Here is an 18,197-nt window from a genome sequence, read left to right as displayed (position 1 = left end):
TAGATGTTGATAATACGAAGAATGTGACATTGTGTTTTTAAATGTTAAGTTTTAGACTGGGTTCAGTGTGGCAGCAACGTTAAGAGTATACACCTAATGATGGCCGATAGAGGCCGAAACATGTAGTGTAGAAAGAACAAGATCAAAGACATATAAATATATATTGTTTGCACTTAGGACGGAGTTTGTATCATTTATCATATTCTAATTATACTTGGAGAATAGTACAAGTTATGAAGCTCCTCATTATGGAGTTTTCTCCAACCTCCTGTCATTTCATCTCTCTTCGGTCCCAATATTTTCCTCAACACCCTGTTCTCAAACACCCTCAGTCTATGTTCCTCCCTTAACGGCCAGAATGTTACGAGATTATATTTTTAATACACGTCCAGTATCCATATTTTTTTTCCCTTGGCACTACAGCCCCAGTGGGCCTAGGCCTACCTCCATGAACTTCTCCGTTCACTTCGGTTTTTCTAGATCTTACACATTCGGTAGGACTCCTTGGGCGGGTGATCAGCTCGTCGCAAGGCCTCTACCTGTACATAAACACAGAAAACCGCACACACACACAAACTAAACATCCATGCCATGAGTGAGATTCGAACCCACGATCCCGATTTCCAAGCGAGCGAAGACAGTACATGCCAATTCAAACACTTACACAAGACTTTTCTTCCTTAAGGTTGCCTATACACGGTATGACGTAGCCTCGAAGATGTTTCAGACCGATAATAGTAGAGGCAGAGGCTATACAATCTTACTGATTCGGTCACACGTGGTCCTTAATAAGGTTTAGGGATAGTGAACTGTGGCGCATACCGGCACGTCACGGCGCCGTACAGACTATCGTAGTGACAGTCTAGTGAAGCGTAACGGAATTGGTAATCGTGACTTCAATAGTCGAATCCTGGTAAGGGTATAAACACTTGCATGAAACTTTAATTGCGTTTCGTGAAATGCAGGAAAGACGAAAAAATGAAAGAATAAGCGGAAAAGGAAAATCTGGGTTTAGTAAGTTATTGTATGTTTTCTGGAATAAAGTTTAAGGCATGTATCTACTATCTAACACAGTGCACACTAAACACAAAAGGCTTCAACTGCGACGGTGTATAACTAACCTTGACTATAGTCTGAATGCATGAACTGTCTTCGCTCGCTTGGAAACCGGGATCGTGAGTTCGAATCCCACTCAGGGCATGGATGTTTGTGTGCGTTTTTCTGTGTTTGTGTACGGGTAGAGGCCTCGCGACGAGCTGATCACCCGCCCAAGGAGTCCTACCGAATGTGTAAGATCTAGAAAATACGAAGTGAACGGAGAAGTTCATGGAGGTAGGCCTAGGCCCACTGGGGCTGTAGTGCCATGGGGGGAAAAAAAGGAAAAAATATATGAGTAGGGCATGCAGCACACAGACACACACAACAAAATGATGCATATACATTTTTTATTGGAACACCTGAAGGGATGCAAACAAGGGGTACGTGGGAGAATACTATTAAAACTGCCCTTCTAAGAATTGGATGTGAGGATGTGGACTGATTTCACGTGGCTCAGAACAGAAACCAATGGCGAGCTATTGTGAATGCGGTAATGAACCTTTTGGTTGCATAAAAGGAGGGGAAATAGTGACTCAGACGGAAAGTAATCATGTTTCGAGTTTCGGAGGTCTCGGATTCAAATATCGATCCGGAGATCGATTATCCTCAAATTTTCCATGGTTCTCTTCAGTTCCTCCTATCGGGATACTTTCTTCGCATTCTTCAGAATTCATTACTCACTAATCATATTGCTATTCGCAGTTGTTGGATCTTCACAGCGTCGTGAAATAAACACACTAAAACGGACTTTCCTTCATGGACTTAGCGACGGGTCGGAGTTCGAGTCCAGGTAGGATCAAGAATTCTTTCTTCTCCACAGCGTCCAGACCGGCTCTGGGGTCCACCCAGCCCCTTATGCAATGGGTACCGGGGGCTCTTTCTTTGGGGGTAAAGCGGTAGAGGCGTGAAGCTGCCCACTCACCTCCATCTAGTGCCGAGGTCAAGAGAATACATACACCTTCATGACGTAGTGCTTAATTACGTAAGCACAGGGACAATTTTACCATCCTACCATCGACATCACGGCAATTTTTTTTTTTTCATTGGCGCTACAGCCCCCATTTGGGCCTAGGCCTACCTCCATGAAACTTTCCGTTTTCACTCCGGTTTTACTACAGCTTAGACATATGATAGGACTCCTTGGGCGGGTGATCAGCTCGTCGCAAGGCCTCTACCTGTACACAAACACAGAAAAACGCACACAAACATCCATGCTCTGAGTGGGATTCGAACCCACGATCCCGGTTTCCAAGCGAGCGAAGACAATACATGCCTTAGACCGCTCGGCTACCGCGACCGGCAGTGTATAAGAATAATATATAAGAATTCAGTTCGTACCTCACAGGAAACAGATCCGAACCCACGATCCCGGCTTCCGAGCGAGCGAAGACAGTTCATGCCTTAGACCGCTCGGCTACCGTGACCGGCAGTGTATAAGAATAATATATAAGAATTCAGTTCGTACCTCACAGGAAACAGATCCGAACCCACGATCCCGGCTTCCGAGCGAGCGAAGACAGTACATGCCTTAGACCGCTCGGCTACTGTGCCCGGCACATTACTGTATTACCACACTAAATAAGCAAATTAGAACATATTGAGGTGGGTGATGATGCAATAACTGGGCATGTTCCATCGCTTCATCATTTACTTAAACATGCAGCCAAAAATTCCTTTTGTAAGCCTAAAACAGCATCATCATCCCTAAGACTATCATCACGAACACTAGTCACGACATAAATCAAACCACATATTTTATAACAGTGATATCACTGTCAGATCGTAGTTCCGTTTTAAAAATGGGTAAAGACACTTCACTACTTAAATTGTAAATGACTTACAGACCCTACTTCTTTGATCGCAAGCCAAAGCATGACATTTTGTGTGATGTTGGCTAAGAGTTTTACTGTGGGCCCATCTGACGCTTCTGTTGAGAGCGAAAGTAGCTCATACTTACTTACTTATGGAGCTGAGCCCTTCTTGAGGAAAAGCCAATTCTGCTGCTACTCAAGAATTTCCCAGCATTTTATGGAACCCCAATGTTCATTACCGTGTTCACAAGAGCCCTCCACTGGTCCCTATCCTGAGCCAGATCAATCCAATCCAACCCATCCTATCTCTCTAAGATCCATTTTAATATTGTCCACCCACCTACGCCTTGGTCTTCCCAGTGGCCTCTTTCCTCCTGGCTTTCCCACCAATATCCTATATGTATTCCTCTTCTCCCCCATTCGTACAACATGCCCTGCTCATCTCATCCTCTTTGACTTAATCATTCTAATTATACTTGGAGAAGAGTACAAGTCCATAATGCAACAAAGTCAACACTTTATAAAAAACACTAAAAAATATTTAATACATTAACAGTGTTTGTTAAATATTTTAAATGTCATTAACTATATACATTCATTCCTTGTTGCTACATGTTTCGGCCATGCATGGGCCATCATCAGGAAACACTTATTATTGTGGAGACCACTGCACTGTACACTTTGCCCTCTGTGCCCTTAGGCACGTCGTTGTTTCTGTTGTTAATTTCTTTCGTAGGACATTTCCATCCTATCTTTTTGGGGGCTATTTCAGTGTAATGTACAATATATATTAGTATAATTTTATCTTAGAAAAAGTATACGTTTGTTTGCCCTTCAAAACATTGCCCCACAGCTGTAGCCATTTCAACAATATTTGGTATGATGGTAGAGGACCACCTAAGGATGGTTTAGTTACTTGAAACCCATACCAGTACGTTTCAAAAACGTCCAGAAGACGGCAACAGTTTCTTGTTTCTTGCCCGTGAACAATTCGTCTTAATGTACTGCGTTTTATTTTGTTGGTGTTCCATAGAAAAAAACAAACAAAAAAGAAAATCCCCTTACTCTGAAATCTACCTGCTGTAGTTTTTGAGATATTTAATTTCCAAATTTTCACAAATATTTTTATACGTTCCCCCCCAAAATGCGAAGATTTACACTGTGTTGGTTTAGGTACTATCTCTCCAATTCTGTTATTTTATATTTATATCATTAAGATAAACACTGGAAGTTTCAAATGTAATTATACATATGCATTATGACAGGGTCCTTGCGACGGGCTGATCCCCCGTCCGAGGAGTCCTACCGGCTGTGTAAAGGATCAAATGGGCTGAAAAAGCGGCCAGGACCCAACAGGGCTGTGTAGACAGATTATGACAGGGACCTTGAGACGGGCTGATGCTCCGTCCGAGGAGTCCTACCGGCTGTGTAAAGGATCAAATGGGCTGAAAAAGCGGCCAGGACCCAACAGGGCTGTGTAGACAGATTATGACAGGGTCCTTGAGACGGGCTGATGCTCCGTCCGAGGAGTCCTACCGACTGTGTAAAGGGTCAAAGGGACTGTAAAAGCGGCCAGGACCCAACAGGGCTGTGTAGACAGATTATGACAGGGTCCTTGAGACGGGCTGATGCTCCGTCCGAGGAGTCCTACCGACTGTGTAAAGGGTCAAAGGGACTGTAAAAGCGGCCAGGACCCAACAGGGCTGTGTAGACAGATTATGACAGGGTCCTTGAGACGGGCTGATGCTCCGTCCGAGGAGTCCTACCGACTGTGTAAAGGGTCAAAGGGACTGTAAAAGCGGCCAGGGCCCCACAAAGGGCTGTATAGCCACAGACAGATTACGACAGGGTAACGCCGGATACATCAGCTACTAAGAAACACTCGTTCAATGCAGATTTAACGATCTTCTCCGCTACGTAGTTTTTTTTTTCTTTTTTTTTGTGACGTCGGCTGGTCTGTGACCTCGGAGGGTACAAAGTATGATGAACCCATCCGATAGCAGAGTTCCGGCCTCACAGTTACTTCAGCAGCCAACGAAACACTGCAACTTTCCCAAGTTCTGAAGGACGCACAGCCAGTCCATCTGTGTAAGCATGTACACACGTATGGGTAAACAGGTAAAGCTATCCTTGCGCTATGAAGGCGTATGGCAGACTGGATGTATATATCCACGTATTTTTGATCTCGGCACTTCTGGAGGTGAGTGGTCAGCTATATGCAGCGTACAGCTTTATCCCTGGGGAAAGACTCCCGGTACCCATTGGATGCGAGGCTGGATGGGCCTCAGACCCGGTCTGGAAAACGAGGGGAGAAAGATATTGCCTCTAACGGGCATCGAACTCGGAACCATCGGCCGTCCAGCCCGTAGCAAGTCACCATACTGATATATACGTACAGGCCTATATGTATATGCGGGCATGCTTAGAAGTTACGTCGAGCATGAAAATGGAGACAGTACATTCCTTCGAAACGTTCGTATTACAGGTGTCACAACCTAAGGGACCACAATGTGGTAAAACACCGCCGCGAAAACGTCGTAAGATATAAAAACTGCTTTATACACACAAATAATAAACACTGCTTAAAGCACAAATATTGTTATGCCGAATATATAGTTTTCATTACAACAGTAAAGTCAAGTTTAATTAATTAAGCATCGCACCATGAAGACGTAGGTGGGAGTGGTGATACAGACCCATTTATTCTTAACTCGGCACTAGATAGTGATGAGTGGTAAGCTTCATGTCCTGGCTGCTTTATCCCCGGTAGCCATTGTACAGACGGTGGAGTGGGCCCCATCACTGGCCTTGACGCTGCATTTTTCATTACATACAGAAACTCAGTCTGTACAGAGACGGGTTGGATGGCCGGGGTTCGATTCCCAACAGGGGGGAAATATTTTTCTCTTATCTACGGTGTTCAGACCGGATCCAAGGCCCATATAGCCTTTATCCAACTGGCACCCGGGGTTCTTTCCCCGGCAGTAAGGAGGCCGTGACGTGAAGCTGACCACTCACCGTCATCAAGTGCCGAGGTCAAGAATGGTGGAGCTATACCTCTACTCTACCATACGTCTTCATGGTGTAGTGCTTAATTAAGCAAAGGGACGTAACGATTTTTTAAACTGAAACTGAATAGGCACCAATAAAATGTTATGGTATGAGATACAAGACCGGCTCTATGGTCTAGTGGTCAGAGTTCCTGGCTACAGATACAGAGGTCCCGGGTTCGATTACCGGCGCCGCCAGTTTTTCTAAGTAGTGGGTCTGGAACGGGGTCCACTCAGCCTCGTGAGGATAACTGAGGAGCTACTTGAATGGAAGAGTAGCGGCTCCGGTCTAGAAAACCGAAATTAACGGCCGTGGGGAGCCGCTGCGCTGACCACGCGATACCCTCTACCCGCTAAAGTTGACATTAACTTACGTTACAGGTTCACTGAAAAGCGTAATACAGAATCTCATTCTGGGGTGCGATATCGCATAAAGAGGACGTCAGTTAAAAAAAAAAAAACTCTTTCGGAGTATCCAAACTGCGTCTGTGGACCGCTTGATGCGAAACAGTTCTCAGGAACTCTGGGGTTGTTCGAAAGAACAGTGCAAGTTCAACAATCCGAGTTAATTTAAGCACTGGGCCGCGCCATACCTCAAGCGGTTAGTCGCTGGCTTCCCACCGCGGCGGCCCGAGTTCGATCCCGGGTCTCGTCAAGTGGGATTTGTGGTGGACAAAGTGGCGCTGAGACAGGTTTTCTCCGAGTACTTCGGTTTCCCCTGCCAATCTTCATTCCACCAACTGCTCCACAATCACCCTCACCTATCATCTGGGGCTGGTACAATAGGCCAGAAGTGGCAGCAGTACAAGGGACTTAGTCCCACCCCACTAGCAATAAAAAGAAAATAATTAAAGCACTCATATGTTCAGGCTATCGAATCATTCGGATTACTGCATTTCAAACTAAAAAAAAAACAGAATTATTTAGTATAATTATTGATTTGAAAGGTTTATTTATAGGTACGTTTTATACATAAACAACGGCCTAAACACGCGATGTACGACCATACGTCGGGGCTCGAGGCAAGCGGAACGGCTTAGACAGGCAGGTCCATTAACACGTCATACACGGAAGCGGGATATCTCAGTCGGTATAGCGACGGGCTGTACGGTCGACTAAGGGAGTAAAAGCGTGAAGCTGATCACTCATCTGCATCCAGTGTCGAGGTCAAGGATAGTGAACGTGTACCTCCAATCCCCCATGACTTCATGACCTGGTGCTTAATCAAGTAACGGAATAACTTCACCTTTTATTTTTATCACATTTCACAATAATTCATTTTTACCGCAATGACGTTAAATAACTACATTAAATAAGTAATTTTTGGATTTTTGGATTATGGCACTGCAAGTAGATTCCCGAGGAGGTCACTGGATTTTTCAATTGACCTAATCCTTCCAGCCGCACTATGGCCCTGGGTGGACTCAGCCTCTAACAGAAATGAGTACCAGGAATCTTCCTGGGGGTAAAGGTGCGGCCGGTGCGTGAGGCTGACAACCTTACCGCCATCTGTGAGCCGATTGACTAGAAAATGTGGGACCCTCAACGTCTCACAACCCTATGGGCCTCCACGGCCTGTTACAGGGATAGCTTTACCTTACTGTAAGTCAATTCGGATTACTGAGGGTTCAATGTATATGTTACAACCGGCCGGAAGGTGCTACGGATATCAAAAGATTCAATCACGGAGCTGAGCCCTTCTTGAGAAGCCGCCAGTTGCGCAGCTACTCAAGAATTTCCCATCCTTTTATGGAACCTGAAGGTTCATTACCGTGTTCACAAGAGCCTTCCACTGGTCCCTGTCCTGAGCCAGATCAATCCAGTCCATACCATCCCATCCTATCTCTCTAAGATCCATCTTAATATTGTTCACCCACCTACGTTTTCGTCTTCCCAGTGGTCTCTTTCCTTCCGGCTTTCCCACCAATATCCTACATGTATTCCTCTTGCCCCCATTCGTGCTACGTGCCCTGTCCATGTCATCCTCCTTGACTTGATCATTCTAATTATACTTGGAGAAGGACACAGCTAATAAAGCTCCTAATTATGCATGGATACAAAGATATCAGCGTCATTAGTTTAAGGCCGAAAAGCGAGTACTGCATAAGGAGCGAACAGGGTACTTCCGTCTAATGGAATGTACAGTTTTACAATACAAAAACGCAGTCAACAGCTAGAGGCTACAGGAATACTGGCCACATTCCGATGGGGGCCAGGCAAAGGGTGACCAAGTAGAGTGCAGTCTCGCCAGACAATACCACTGTTACCACGACAGCGACCTCTTTCTAACGTTTATGAAAGCTTACTTAAATTGCCTGTAAAACGTAAAGCCATCCATGTGATTAATTAATTAAGCATCACGCCATGAAAACGCATGGGGTAGTGGAGGTAGAGCGCCACCACTCTTGACCTCGGCATTAGACAGATGTAAGTGGTCACACGTTCACGTCCTAGCCATTTTACCCCCGTCCAAGAGAAAAATCCCCAGGTACCCGCTGGATAGGAGGCTGGGTGGGCCCTAGAACCGGTCTGGACCTTATGGAGTTGAGAAAAATCTCACGTCCCTCTTGAAAACCGGCTTTCCGGCCCGTAGCCCGTCGCTATCCTCACTCCCTGTCTCAAAGTTACAAAAACATTTTATAACATAGAAAGAAAACTATCAGCTCGAATACTGGGTCACACTGGGCACGCGTACTTGGTTGAGGCACTATGCTACAAGCAGGAAGGTCGCTGGTTCGATTTCTGAGGAGTTCTAATCCTTCCAGTCGCAATATGGCCTTGAGGTCGACTCAACCTCTAACAGAAATGAGTACCAGGAATCTTCCTGGGGATAAAGGGAGGCCGACACGTAAGGCTGACAACCTCACCGCCATCTGTGAGCTGACTGCCTACAGAAACATTCAACGGGGTTTTGAAGGTTCTGAAGCAATGCCCGCTCGTCCTTCTAGCAGTTACGTCTGAGAGAGGGTATTAGTAGCGTTGGGAAGTAATTACGATGTTACGAGGAGAGGAAATGCTGAGCTGGGGCTTTACTTCCGACGATCGAAATTAATTTTGATATCAAATTTGGAAGGGCTGCGTGAAATTTTGATTTAACGTTGGGAGGGCTAAATTGCGGTGACATTTTGATGTTACGTACAATTGGGAGGGCTACATGTTAAGCATGAAGTGTAACGTGGAATTTGGGTTCCAACTCACTATTTGCTCTAGGACCGAGGAAAACTTTGATAGAGTTGGCCGGTCGCTAATGCTTTCGAATGCAAAGTGACTTCTAGTCAGGAGTCCGGCATTAAATACACGAATTTTAATATCAGTCCCTATCTGGCTGTTGTTTTATTTGAAAGAGTTTACATATTTATCTTACAGATTCTTTTATATGCATATTTTGGTTGCGCCGAACAGTATTTTGCTGCTGGCCTTCATCAGCACAGTAATTGTTGCTTCTACGTCAATTTTTTTATACGTTCCAAGAGAACTTGCGTGTTTTGAAATTTGGTCTCTTCTTCGATGAACAGAATAGAAAACACCGCCCCCAACAGCTCCTCTACTGTTGTGTGCGTAACCAAGTTTTCACAAGCCGTTGCGTAGCAACGAACGCCTCTCCGACGATACTCTGATTCAAATATTCCGGCTTGTAGGCTGAATGTCGCAATATGTTAACGCTTTATCATCATACCAAATTCCATATTCCTAGTTACAAGGGTTCATTAGCCCAATTTTCTTATTTTGATTAAATAAAAAGAGGTACGCGAAATCATCTTCCTGTGTGTCCCTCCTAACGTCGCTTAGTACCGGCTCGGTAGCCATGTTCCCGCACAATACAAACGAAACAACTGAGTAACTCTTGGAATCGGTGTTTTCTGTGAGGTCCATGTTGTATCAAATACTCAATATGTAGTGAAAGGAAAGTAGGAAGCGTGGGGAGGTGGGGTGGAATACCTCCATCGTAGGTGGAGTCGTAGGAGGCGACGAAAGGAGAAACCAGTGCCTGGGGGTATAACCGGACCATCATATTCCTGGGGATCTGGCCTTCCAAGTTGAGGGAGTCTCGAATCTGACAGTAAAATGTGGGGCTCGGACATGAGAATGGCTGCGCTGGCGAGGTCCAGCAGCAATTGTAAACGACAGACCCATCCTCTCGTCAGAGAGGATGATACATAAGGACTTTAACCGCAAGTGTTCAGTTGGAAAATAACATTACTATGTCGTGAGTCTAAAGGGGCTTGTCGCCAAGACGAAATGATTGGCGGTAAACCAGCAGTCGTAAAATATTTTTTATTGCTAGTGGGGTGGGACTAAGTCCCTTGTATTGCGGCCACTTCTGGCCTCTTGTACCAGCCCCAGATGATATGTGAGGGTGATTGTGGAGCAATTGGTGGAATGAAGATTGGCAGGGGAAACCGAAGTACTCGGAGAAAACATGCCCCAGCTCCACTTTGTCCACCACAAATCCCACTTGACCAGGCCCGGGATCGAACCCGGGTGCCGCGGTGGGAAGCCAACTGTAAAGTAACTCTGACTCTGAAAGTAGGCGATTATTTCAAGGACTAGTTGGTTATCGCTGACACCCACATGAAATGTTTTAGCTCAGTCACTACGCGGTCGTTTTACACTCTGCACAGAAACGGCATAAATGAAAGTTTCATATGTTCAAAGCCCCTTTAACTGTAATTTCATATTCCTACATCAAGTGACACTTGTGACTCTTGCACCTCATAAGTTTGTGCGTCTGCCATGCTGTTATTAGTCACTGCAAGAAATTAAAAAGTACAACGTTGGGGTGGTCTCATATGGCACATTGTTCACAGCAAATTTTCATGAGAATTAGTGTGACGGTTCCAAAATTGAACATGATCCATTAACAAACAGAATACTGATTTCATAAGCCTACATTTTGTATATTACTATCTTACTTACTTAGGAGCTGAGCCCTTCTTGAAGAGCCGCCAATTCTGCAGCTACTCAAGAATTTCCCAGCATTTTATGGAACCCGAAGGTTCATTACCGTGTTCACAAGAGTCCTCCACTGGTCCCTAACCCGAGCCAGATGAATCCAATCCATCCCATCCTCTCTAAGATCCATTTTAGTATTGTCCACCCACCTACGCCTTGGTTTTCCCAGTAGTCTCTTTCCTTCTCACTTTCCCACCAATATCCTACATGCATTCCTCTTCTCCCCCATTCGTGCTACATGCCCTGCCCACCCCATCCTCCTTGACTTTATCATTCTAATTATACTTGGAGAAGAGTACAAGTTATGAAGCTCCTCATTATGCAGTTTTCCCCAATATCCTGCCACTTCATCCCTCTTCGGACCAAATATTTTCCTCAGTAACTTGTTCTCAAATATCCTCATACAAACACAGCAGTGCCACTAGCAGCTTTGTAAAACACTGCACTGTCTAACAGGGGCAGTGACAGAGGCGCTGGATCTATTAATTCCTGTATGTTCACACGTATTTAAACCAAGAATCAACAAGACTATATTCTTTTATTATAATTCTTTCTAATGAAAATAATGAAGCAGCAGACATTTATGAGACTTTCCATTTCCTCCCTCTCATGTATGAAGTGGAAATAATAATACAAACAAAACAAAAGCAACTCCGTGGTTTGAGCCCGCAAGCGAATTATACCGACCGAGCGACCGCCGCTTGTCGGCGAAGTTAGTGCCAACTTGCGCTGACCACGCGACACCTTCCAAAGTTGGCATTAAAATTGAAAACAATAATAATAACAACAATGACAATAATTTCTTGGAAGAATTTGTCACATACTTTCCTTTGATACGACATTGTGGGCATAGAAAAAAAAAAGACACTTTCAACAATACTACTGTTGCGTGTGCAATCGTTGCCGCAGGAACGTGTATACCGAGCCAATGCCTAGCAATGGTAGGATGGGATACACTGACACAGAGTCCGGAAAGAGATCTCTTAAGCCTTCTTTTATGCTTTCAGAATACAGAAAATAGGCCAATAATAATAATTCAATTCAATTCTTTATTATTTATGTGCCGAGTCAACAGCCACAAGGCCAATTACAGACATCGCACTGTAGATACAAGTAATTATATTATGGACAAACACTACATAAAATCAAAGACAAATTACAGGAAAGCACTGGAGGAAAAACACAATAATGCAGACAAGTAAACAAACAACAACAACAATAATAATACACTGCCTGCAGAATACACTAACATTCTTTAGCCATCATAATTTACAGGAGCTGTATTAATATACACTTTGTGGAATGATTCCAGTGTCAAGAGGTCACGTTTGACAGGCAAACTGTGAAATATTTACTGTCCGAGACCTGCAGTGTAATACACAGCAGCAAGATTCTTAATGAAGTGATGTGGCAAGCAAATTGTTTCAACTGTACCCGACAAAATGTGATTTAATTATCATGAAAATTTAAACAAGGCAGAAAGCATACCACTCATTACTTGAAAGTAGCATTGAGCTGTCCCTGTATTTAGGTGTGCACTATGCCATGACTGGGAGCCGGGATAGCTCTGAGGTCCACCCAGCCTCCTATTTAATGTGTACCAGGGCACTTTACCCGGGGGTAAAGCGGCCGGGAAGTGAAGCTGACTGCTCTCCTGGAACTAGTGCCGAGGTCTAGAAAATATGGATCTATACATCCACTCTCCCATGTCTTCATGGCAACTTTACCTTACCTATGCCATGAGTGCTTGTATCCCAGGGACACAACCCAGTACGCATTTGATGGTAGACTAGATAAAGCTGGTAAGAACATAGGCGGAGAAAAAAATCTTTTGACTATAACAGGAATTGACCCCAAAGCATATAACCCAATGCCAAGCACTGTAATATTATTTTAATGCCACTAATTCCAGTTTCAATTTATGGTCCCAGAGGAAGTTACCTAACCCAAGAATACCCAACCAATTCTTGTATGGTATCAAAATTAATTAAGAATAAAGAAGAGTAATACCTACCACAACAAAAATTATGTACTGTGTTCTGTGGGCTATTGACAAGTCTCTGTTACTGACAACTCTAGACAAGTGGGTCGCATTTTCATAATTGCTTAATTAATTAAGACCAGCCAAAGAGTGTTATTTTTTTTTCTTAGCACTACAGCCCCGGTGGGCCTAGCCTACCTCCATGAACTTCTCCGTTCACAAAGAGTGTTATTTTTGGGAAATAAAAATGTTCCCATGCATTACGGTTACATAAATTTACACTCATAAATCAGCACACATACGGGTAAGAAATATAAGAATAGGGTGAACAATATTTTCATAAAAGATTAATTTCGATTTGATGGAGAAAGACGGGTTGATAATAAACACTCGAGTAAATATATAAGGTTATGACTACGAAAGGAAGAACACTGATGTGTTATATGAAACCAAGAAATACCAAAATACTGCACAAACACAACTGTCAACTTACAATATTCTCCCGAACGGTATTGTGAAATATCTGCTCCCTAATATCAGCATCATCTTCCATCTTCATCTGTTTGTCAGTACTTTCTGTGACATACAAAATAACACGAGAAGCCACATTTTGATTTAAAATTATGTTCACTAATATGATGATCAGTTAATATGAGAAAATAATTAACACCTATTCCTTTAAAGGTCTTTCACACAAACACATGTACGCCGAGATCGAATGCAAACACCTTTTCTACCGCCATCCAGCCCAATCCAACCTACTACGTACATCAGCTACTCTAATGTCGTTACAAACTGCTGTGTTTTCAGTTCCACTGACATTGCTGCCAATACATGCAAGTTGTACACGTGTACGTAACCAAACGTAGAAAACACACAACTTGCATCCTTAGGCAATTTTAATTGGCAACGATATCACAAGAATTTTACAAAATTACCAGTATATGATAGAATATAATGGATATAATTTACATTAATAGTTGATTCCCTTTGAAAAAGTGAAAGGAAAGTTTTAGGTTAGTGGCAACACAACTCAACACAGTTCACAGATATGACTGCAGATGGCAGGGCATCCCAACGGGCTATCATCAACATATACCTCGATACATTCGGTCGTTGAAAAGATCGACAAATACGGATCAAAAAATGTGGCGCCAACACAGAAAAGGCAAACTTCTCCCCTCCTCGAAAAGCTGACATGTAAGTGGTCTTAGAAGAAACGAAAATTAGGTCATGAGTCCCGAGGGGCTCGAAATCAAGAATAACTGCGCTGGCAAGGCCTAGTGGCAATTTACTACTCTGCTCTTGAAAGATCGAGGTGGATGTTGTTCTCTTTTTCTTTTCTCATTGGCTATACAGCCCTCATTATGGCCTAGGCCTACCTCCATGAAACTCCCCGTTTCACTTCGATTTTACTAGATCATAGACATACGGTAGGACTCCTTGGGCGGGTGATCAGGTCGTCGCAAGACCTCTACCTGTACACAAACATCCATACACTGAGTGGGATTCGAACCCACGATCCCGGCTTCCGAGCGAGCGAAGACAGTACATGCCTTAGACCGCTCGGCTACAGTGACCGGCAGTGTATAAGAATAATATATAAGAATTCAGTTCGTACCTCGCAGGAAACAGATCCGAACCCACGATCCCGGCTTCCGAGCAAGGGAAGACAGTGCACGCCTTAGACCGCTCGGCTACCGTGACCGGCTGTTGTTTCCTTGGGTGTCTTTAAATCAGATTCGTGCTACTGAACTCGTTTGTTGAAGGTAAATCAAATAACTATGGACTATGGAATCACAAGACAACCCTTGCAGTACGCATAGAATCTTAAAGTGCTGTGACCACAACGTATTTCCAATTTGTAATCAGAGTACTTGACTGTTTTATCTTCACTTTTGGGCGAAAATCAGACAGTACATTTCACTTATTTTCCGTACTGTTTCACTCTGTCCACGTATTTCGTGCATTTACCTTACTTGCAAATGTGAGATTTTAGACTGTGTTTTCTTTCAAGACATATTTATACTGAAGTTAATTGGCGGAAAACTGTAATAGGCCTACAAGATGTAACACATATTAACATACTGTCACTTGTTTCCTAGGTAACGCGAAAAGAAACGATGGGTTTCGAATTAGACGAACGTTTATTGGACAATTATTCCTTTACACTCACAATTATCGTCAATTTCAGGAAAGCCTTTCACGTCCCCTCTTCAATGGCTGCACTCTTGCACTATTGTTCTCAGTGGAGCCTTCGTTTTTGGTTCTTCCCTTATCGCTCGATGAATCTTAACTCTTCTTGGTTAACTGCTCCCTATATAGACTCGGCATGGACCACCCACAGAAAACACATTGTTGCTCGGCAACGGATATCATGTATTGTCAGACCTGTCTACCCATGCATTGCCTAGCAATGGACGCCCTATTGTTGCGCATTTGTTTTTGTGGGAACTCAACAATTAGATCTTTGTTGCTCAAGAACCCCCATAGGAAACGGTCTGTTTATATTTTGTTTCCTAAAAATTGCCAGTTGTTGAACAGCAATGGACGTTCTACGATCCGGCCTTCCTGGCGACACGCCACAATACCATTTAACTCTATCAAACTAGATCTGTGATCATTGATCTGTGGTAACAAATACAAAATAAATAAAAATTAAAGAAAACTGTATTATAAGTAATAATTAAATAAATATAAGGTAAAATAAAGAAGTAAAGCTATCCCTGTAACAGGCCGTGGAGGCCCATAGGGTTGTGAGACGTCGAGGCTCCCACATTTTCTAGACAATAAGTTTAGAGATGGCGGTGAGGCTGTCAGCCTTACACGCTGGCCGCACTTTACCTTCAGGAAGATTCCTGGTACTCATTTCTGTTAGAGGCTGAGTCAACCCCAGTGTGTTAGAGTGCGGTTGGAAGGTTTATGTCACTGGTAAAATCCAATGACCTCATCGGGAATCGAACCAGCAACCTCCCGAGTTGTAGCAACATTCCTCAACCAAATACGCTACCGCGCGTTTCGGAATAACTCATAATTTTTTATTTTATTCGAGCGTCAAACTAAAAGAATTTGGAAATATTTGGACTAAAAGACGAAAACGCATCGCAATTGTTCCTTCTGATTTGTGGTTCTGGAACAACGTCACAGTCCGGAAGACAACCAGGTCCGCGCAGAACTACATGTCACTTTCAAGAATATCATTGCGAAAAATTCTGCTAAGAAGAGGCTCTGTATCAGGAATACGCACCCAGCGTTAAGTGAACACTAATTAAGTATAGAATAAAAACTTATTTCTAATTATAAGTTAAGTATAGGAGTAACTTCAGGGCCAAAAATAAGTGTCCCAGAAGGATTGGTTTTAAACGCAGAATGTTGACTTCGACCTCACTTCAATTAACACGAGTCTTTGATGTCTTTAATGAGCCCCATTCCTTTACTGCATCACCGAGCTGTACCTTTCATCGCCTGAGTATTTCAGTGATCTACTTCCAGTCTTGGAGGAAACCAGTTAATACAATTCTCTGTTTCTGCTTACTGTCTCGCAATATCGCCACATACTTCCATAAAGGTTTGCCTTACTGGCGAAATTGAGGTCACGTGTTTTGTTCCAAGTTACATTTAAACTGTAATCGATTCCTTTACTTGAGACGAAACTTCCTGAAAATTTGTCTTGAAAGATATTACACTTCAGCACTCAGGTGACAGTTGGGTTTCCTCTCCTGTATTTTCACGCTTTACGTGTCGATGAATTCGAAAGGAATAATTTGCGATGTCTTCTTAGTAAATAAAATCCACGATAGTTGCGTATAGCTAACTACATAATTATTTCAATAATTAACATAGTAACTGCTACAAAAGAGGTGCACTTTCAGATGTAAATTGTGAAATGTCAGACTACACAAGCGAGTAATTTCTGCTGATTATTTTAAACATCATACTTGACGGCCATACTTTGGTGGCCATATTCGTAAAACTTCGTGGCTATATAGATATTATTATTTTTTTATTGCTAGTGGGGTGGAACTAAGTCCCTTGTACTGCGGCCACTTCTGGCCTATTGTACCAGCCCCAGATGATAGGTGAGGGTGATTGTGGAGCAATTGGTGGAATGAAGATTGGCAGGGTAAACCGAAGTACTCGGAGAAAACCTGCCCCCATCGCCACTTTGTCCACCACAAATCCCACTTGACCAGACCCGGGATCGAACTCGGGCCGCCGCGGTGGGAAGCCAGCGACTAACTGCTTGAGCCATGGCGCGTCCACATATATAGTTATTAAGAATGATTAATGTTTCCCTATATAGGAATTCTCTATATAAGATAAGGAAATATTAATTTTGTCCTCAATAAAGTATAATTAAACATGAAGCAGTTTACTTCGACAGCAAACCGTGAAATTTAACGTATTGTGACGTGTTGCGCTATGGATGACGCCCCTCCCTCCCCGCCAGCCGTGACGTGCCGAACGGAACCGAAGTGAGCCGAGTCAAAGCACGCTGGTCGCTATGCAAAGCGAGTAAAGAGCGGTTGCTAAGCAAAGCCAGTCAACAGCCCGTCTCTCCCCGCGGTGACATAACACGGGACGCCGCAGTTGCTACGTAGCCGTAAACAACTCCCGGCAGCGTTGCTAGGCTATCGGCAAACACGGCGACTAGGCAACAAGGAAGCGAGGCGTTTTCCCGTTGTCCGGCTGAGGGTTTATAAGGGAACTACACAGCCGCCGAAGCGAGTTAAAGTGTAGCCATCCCCAAAGACAGTTAAAGCGTAGCAGCCTACGAGTTGAGCTGGAATCTAACAGTAGCGAAAGAAGAACCGAACACGTGTGTGATAATCAGTGATAATTTGTGAACTGAGAAAGTAATTGGGAGTGAGTAATTAAGTTACACTTGTATAACTCCCGCGTTATAGTAACATGTAGACTACTGAGGATACAGTGAATTGATTATTGTGTAGGGTTATAAAGTGTGAAACCCCGCAACAGTGTTATAATCAATTGTAGTTACGACTTGTAGTTTGTTAAATAAACCAATTAACAATCCGAAAGGCGTCTTCAGTTGCAGAAACACGTTACAGTATTTTCTTATTTTCTCATACACTATATATATATATATATACAGGCGTCTTCAGTTGCAGAAACACGTTACAGTATTTTCTTATTTTGTCATACACTATATATACAGGATGTCCCAGGAGGAATGGACCAAACTTCGGGAGGGTGTTCCTTATGTTAAAGCATGCCGATATAACCCAAAACACCTATGTCCAAAGTTGAACGGTTACCGAGATAATGGCCAGAGAAGTGTCA

General features: G+C 43.5%; 1 protein-coding gene across 2 annotated transcripts in view; it reads right to left on the bottom strand.

The window, feature by feature from the left end:
• LOC111862369 (protein Lilipod) overlaps positions 1-13,720 on the bottom strand; it is a 52,663-nt gene extending 38,943 nt beyond the window's left edge. Inside the window, exons 1-2 of one of the 2 annotated variants that reach the window (XM_023847687.2) lie at positions 13,564-13,720; positions 13,387-13,469 (exon numbers count right to left, since the gene is read on the bottom strand). In XM_023847687.2, coding sequence (XP_023703455.1) covers positions 13,387-13,452 — 66 coding nt within the window. In that variant the 5' untranslated portion in view covers positions 13,453-13,469; positions 13,564-13,720. Of the gene's footprint in view, positions 1-13,386 lie in introns of both variants that reach the window. The other variant, XM_023847688.2, reaches the window with a different exon arrangement.
• Positions 13,721-18,197: the final 4,477 nt, after the last annotated feature.

This window comes from Cryptotermes secundus, unplaced genomic scaffold (genome assembly GCF_002891405.2).
Source record: "Cryptotermes secundus unplaced genomic scaffold, Csec_1.0 scaffold550, whole genome shotgun sequence".
NCBI lineage: Eukaryota > Metazoa > Arthropoda > Insecta > Blattodea > Kalotermitidae > Cryptotermes > Cryptotermes secundus.
The sequence above is the reverse complement of the archived record's forward strand: the minus strand, read 5'-3'. Positions and strand labels throughout refer to the sequence as shown.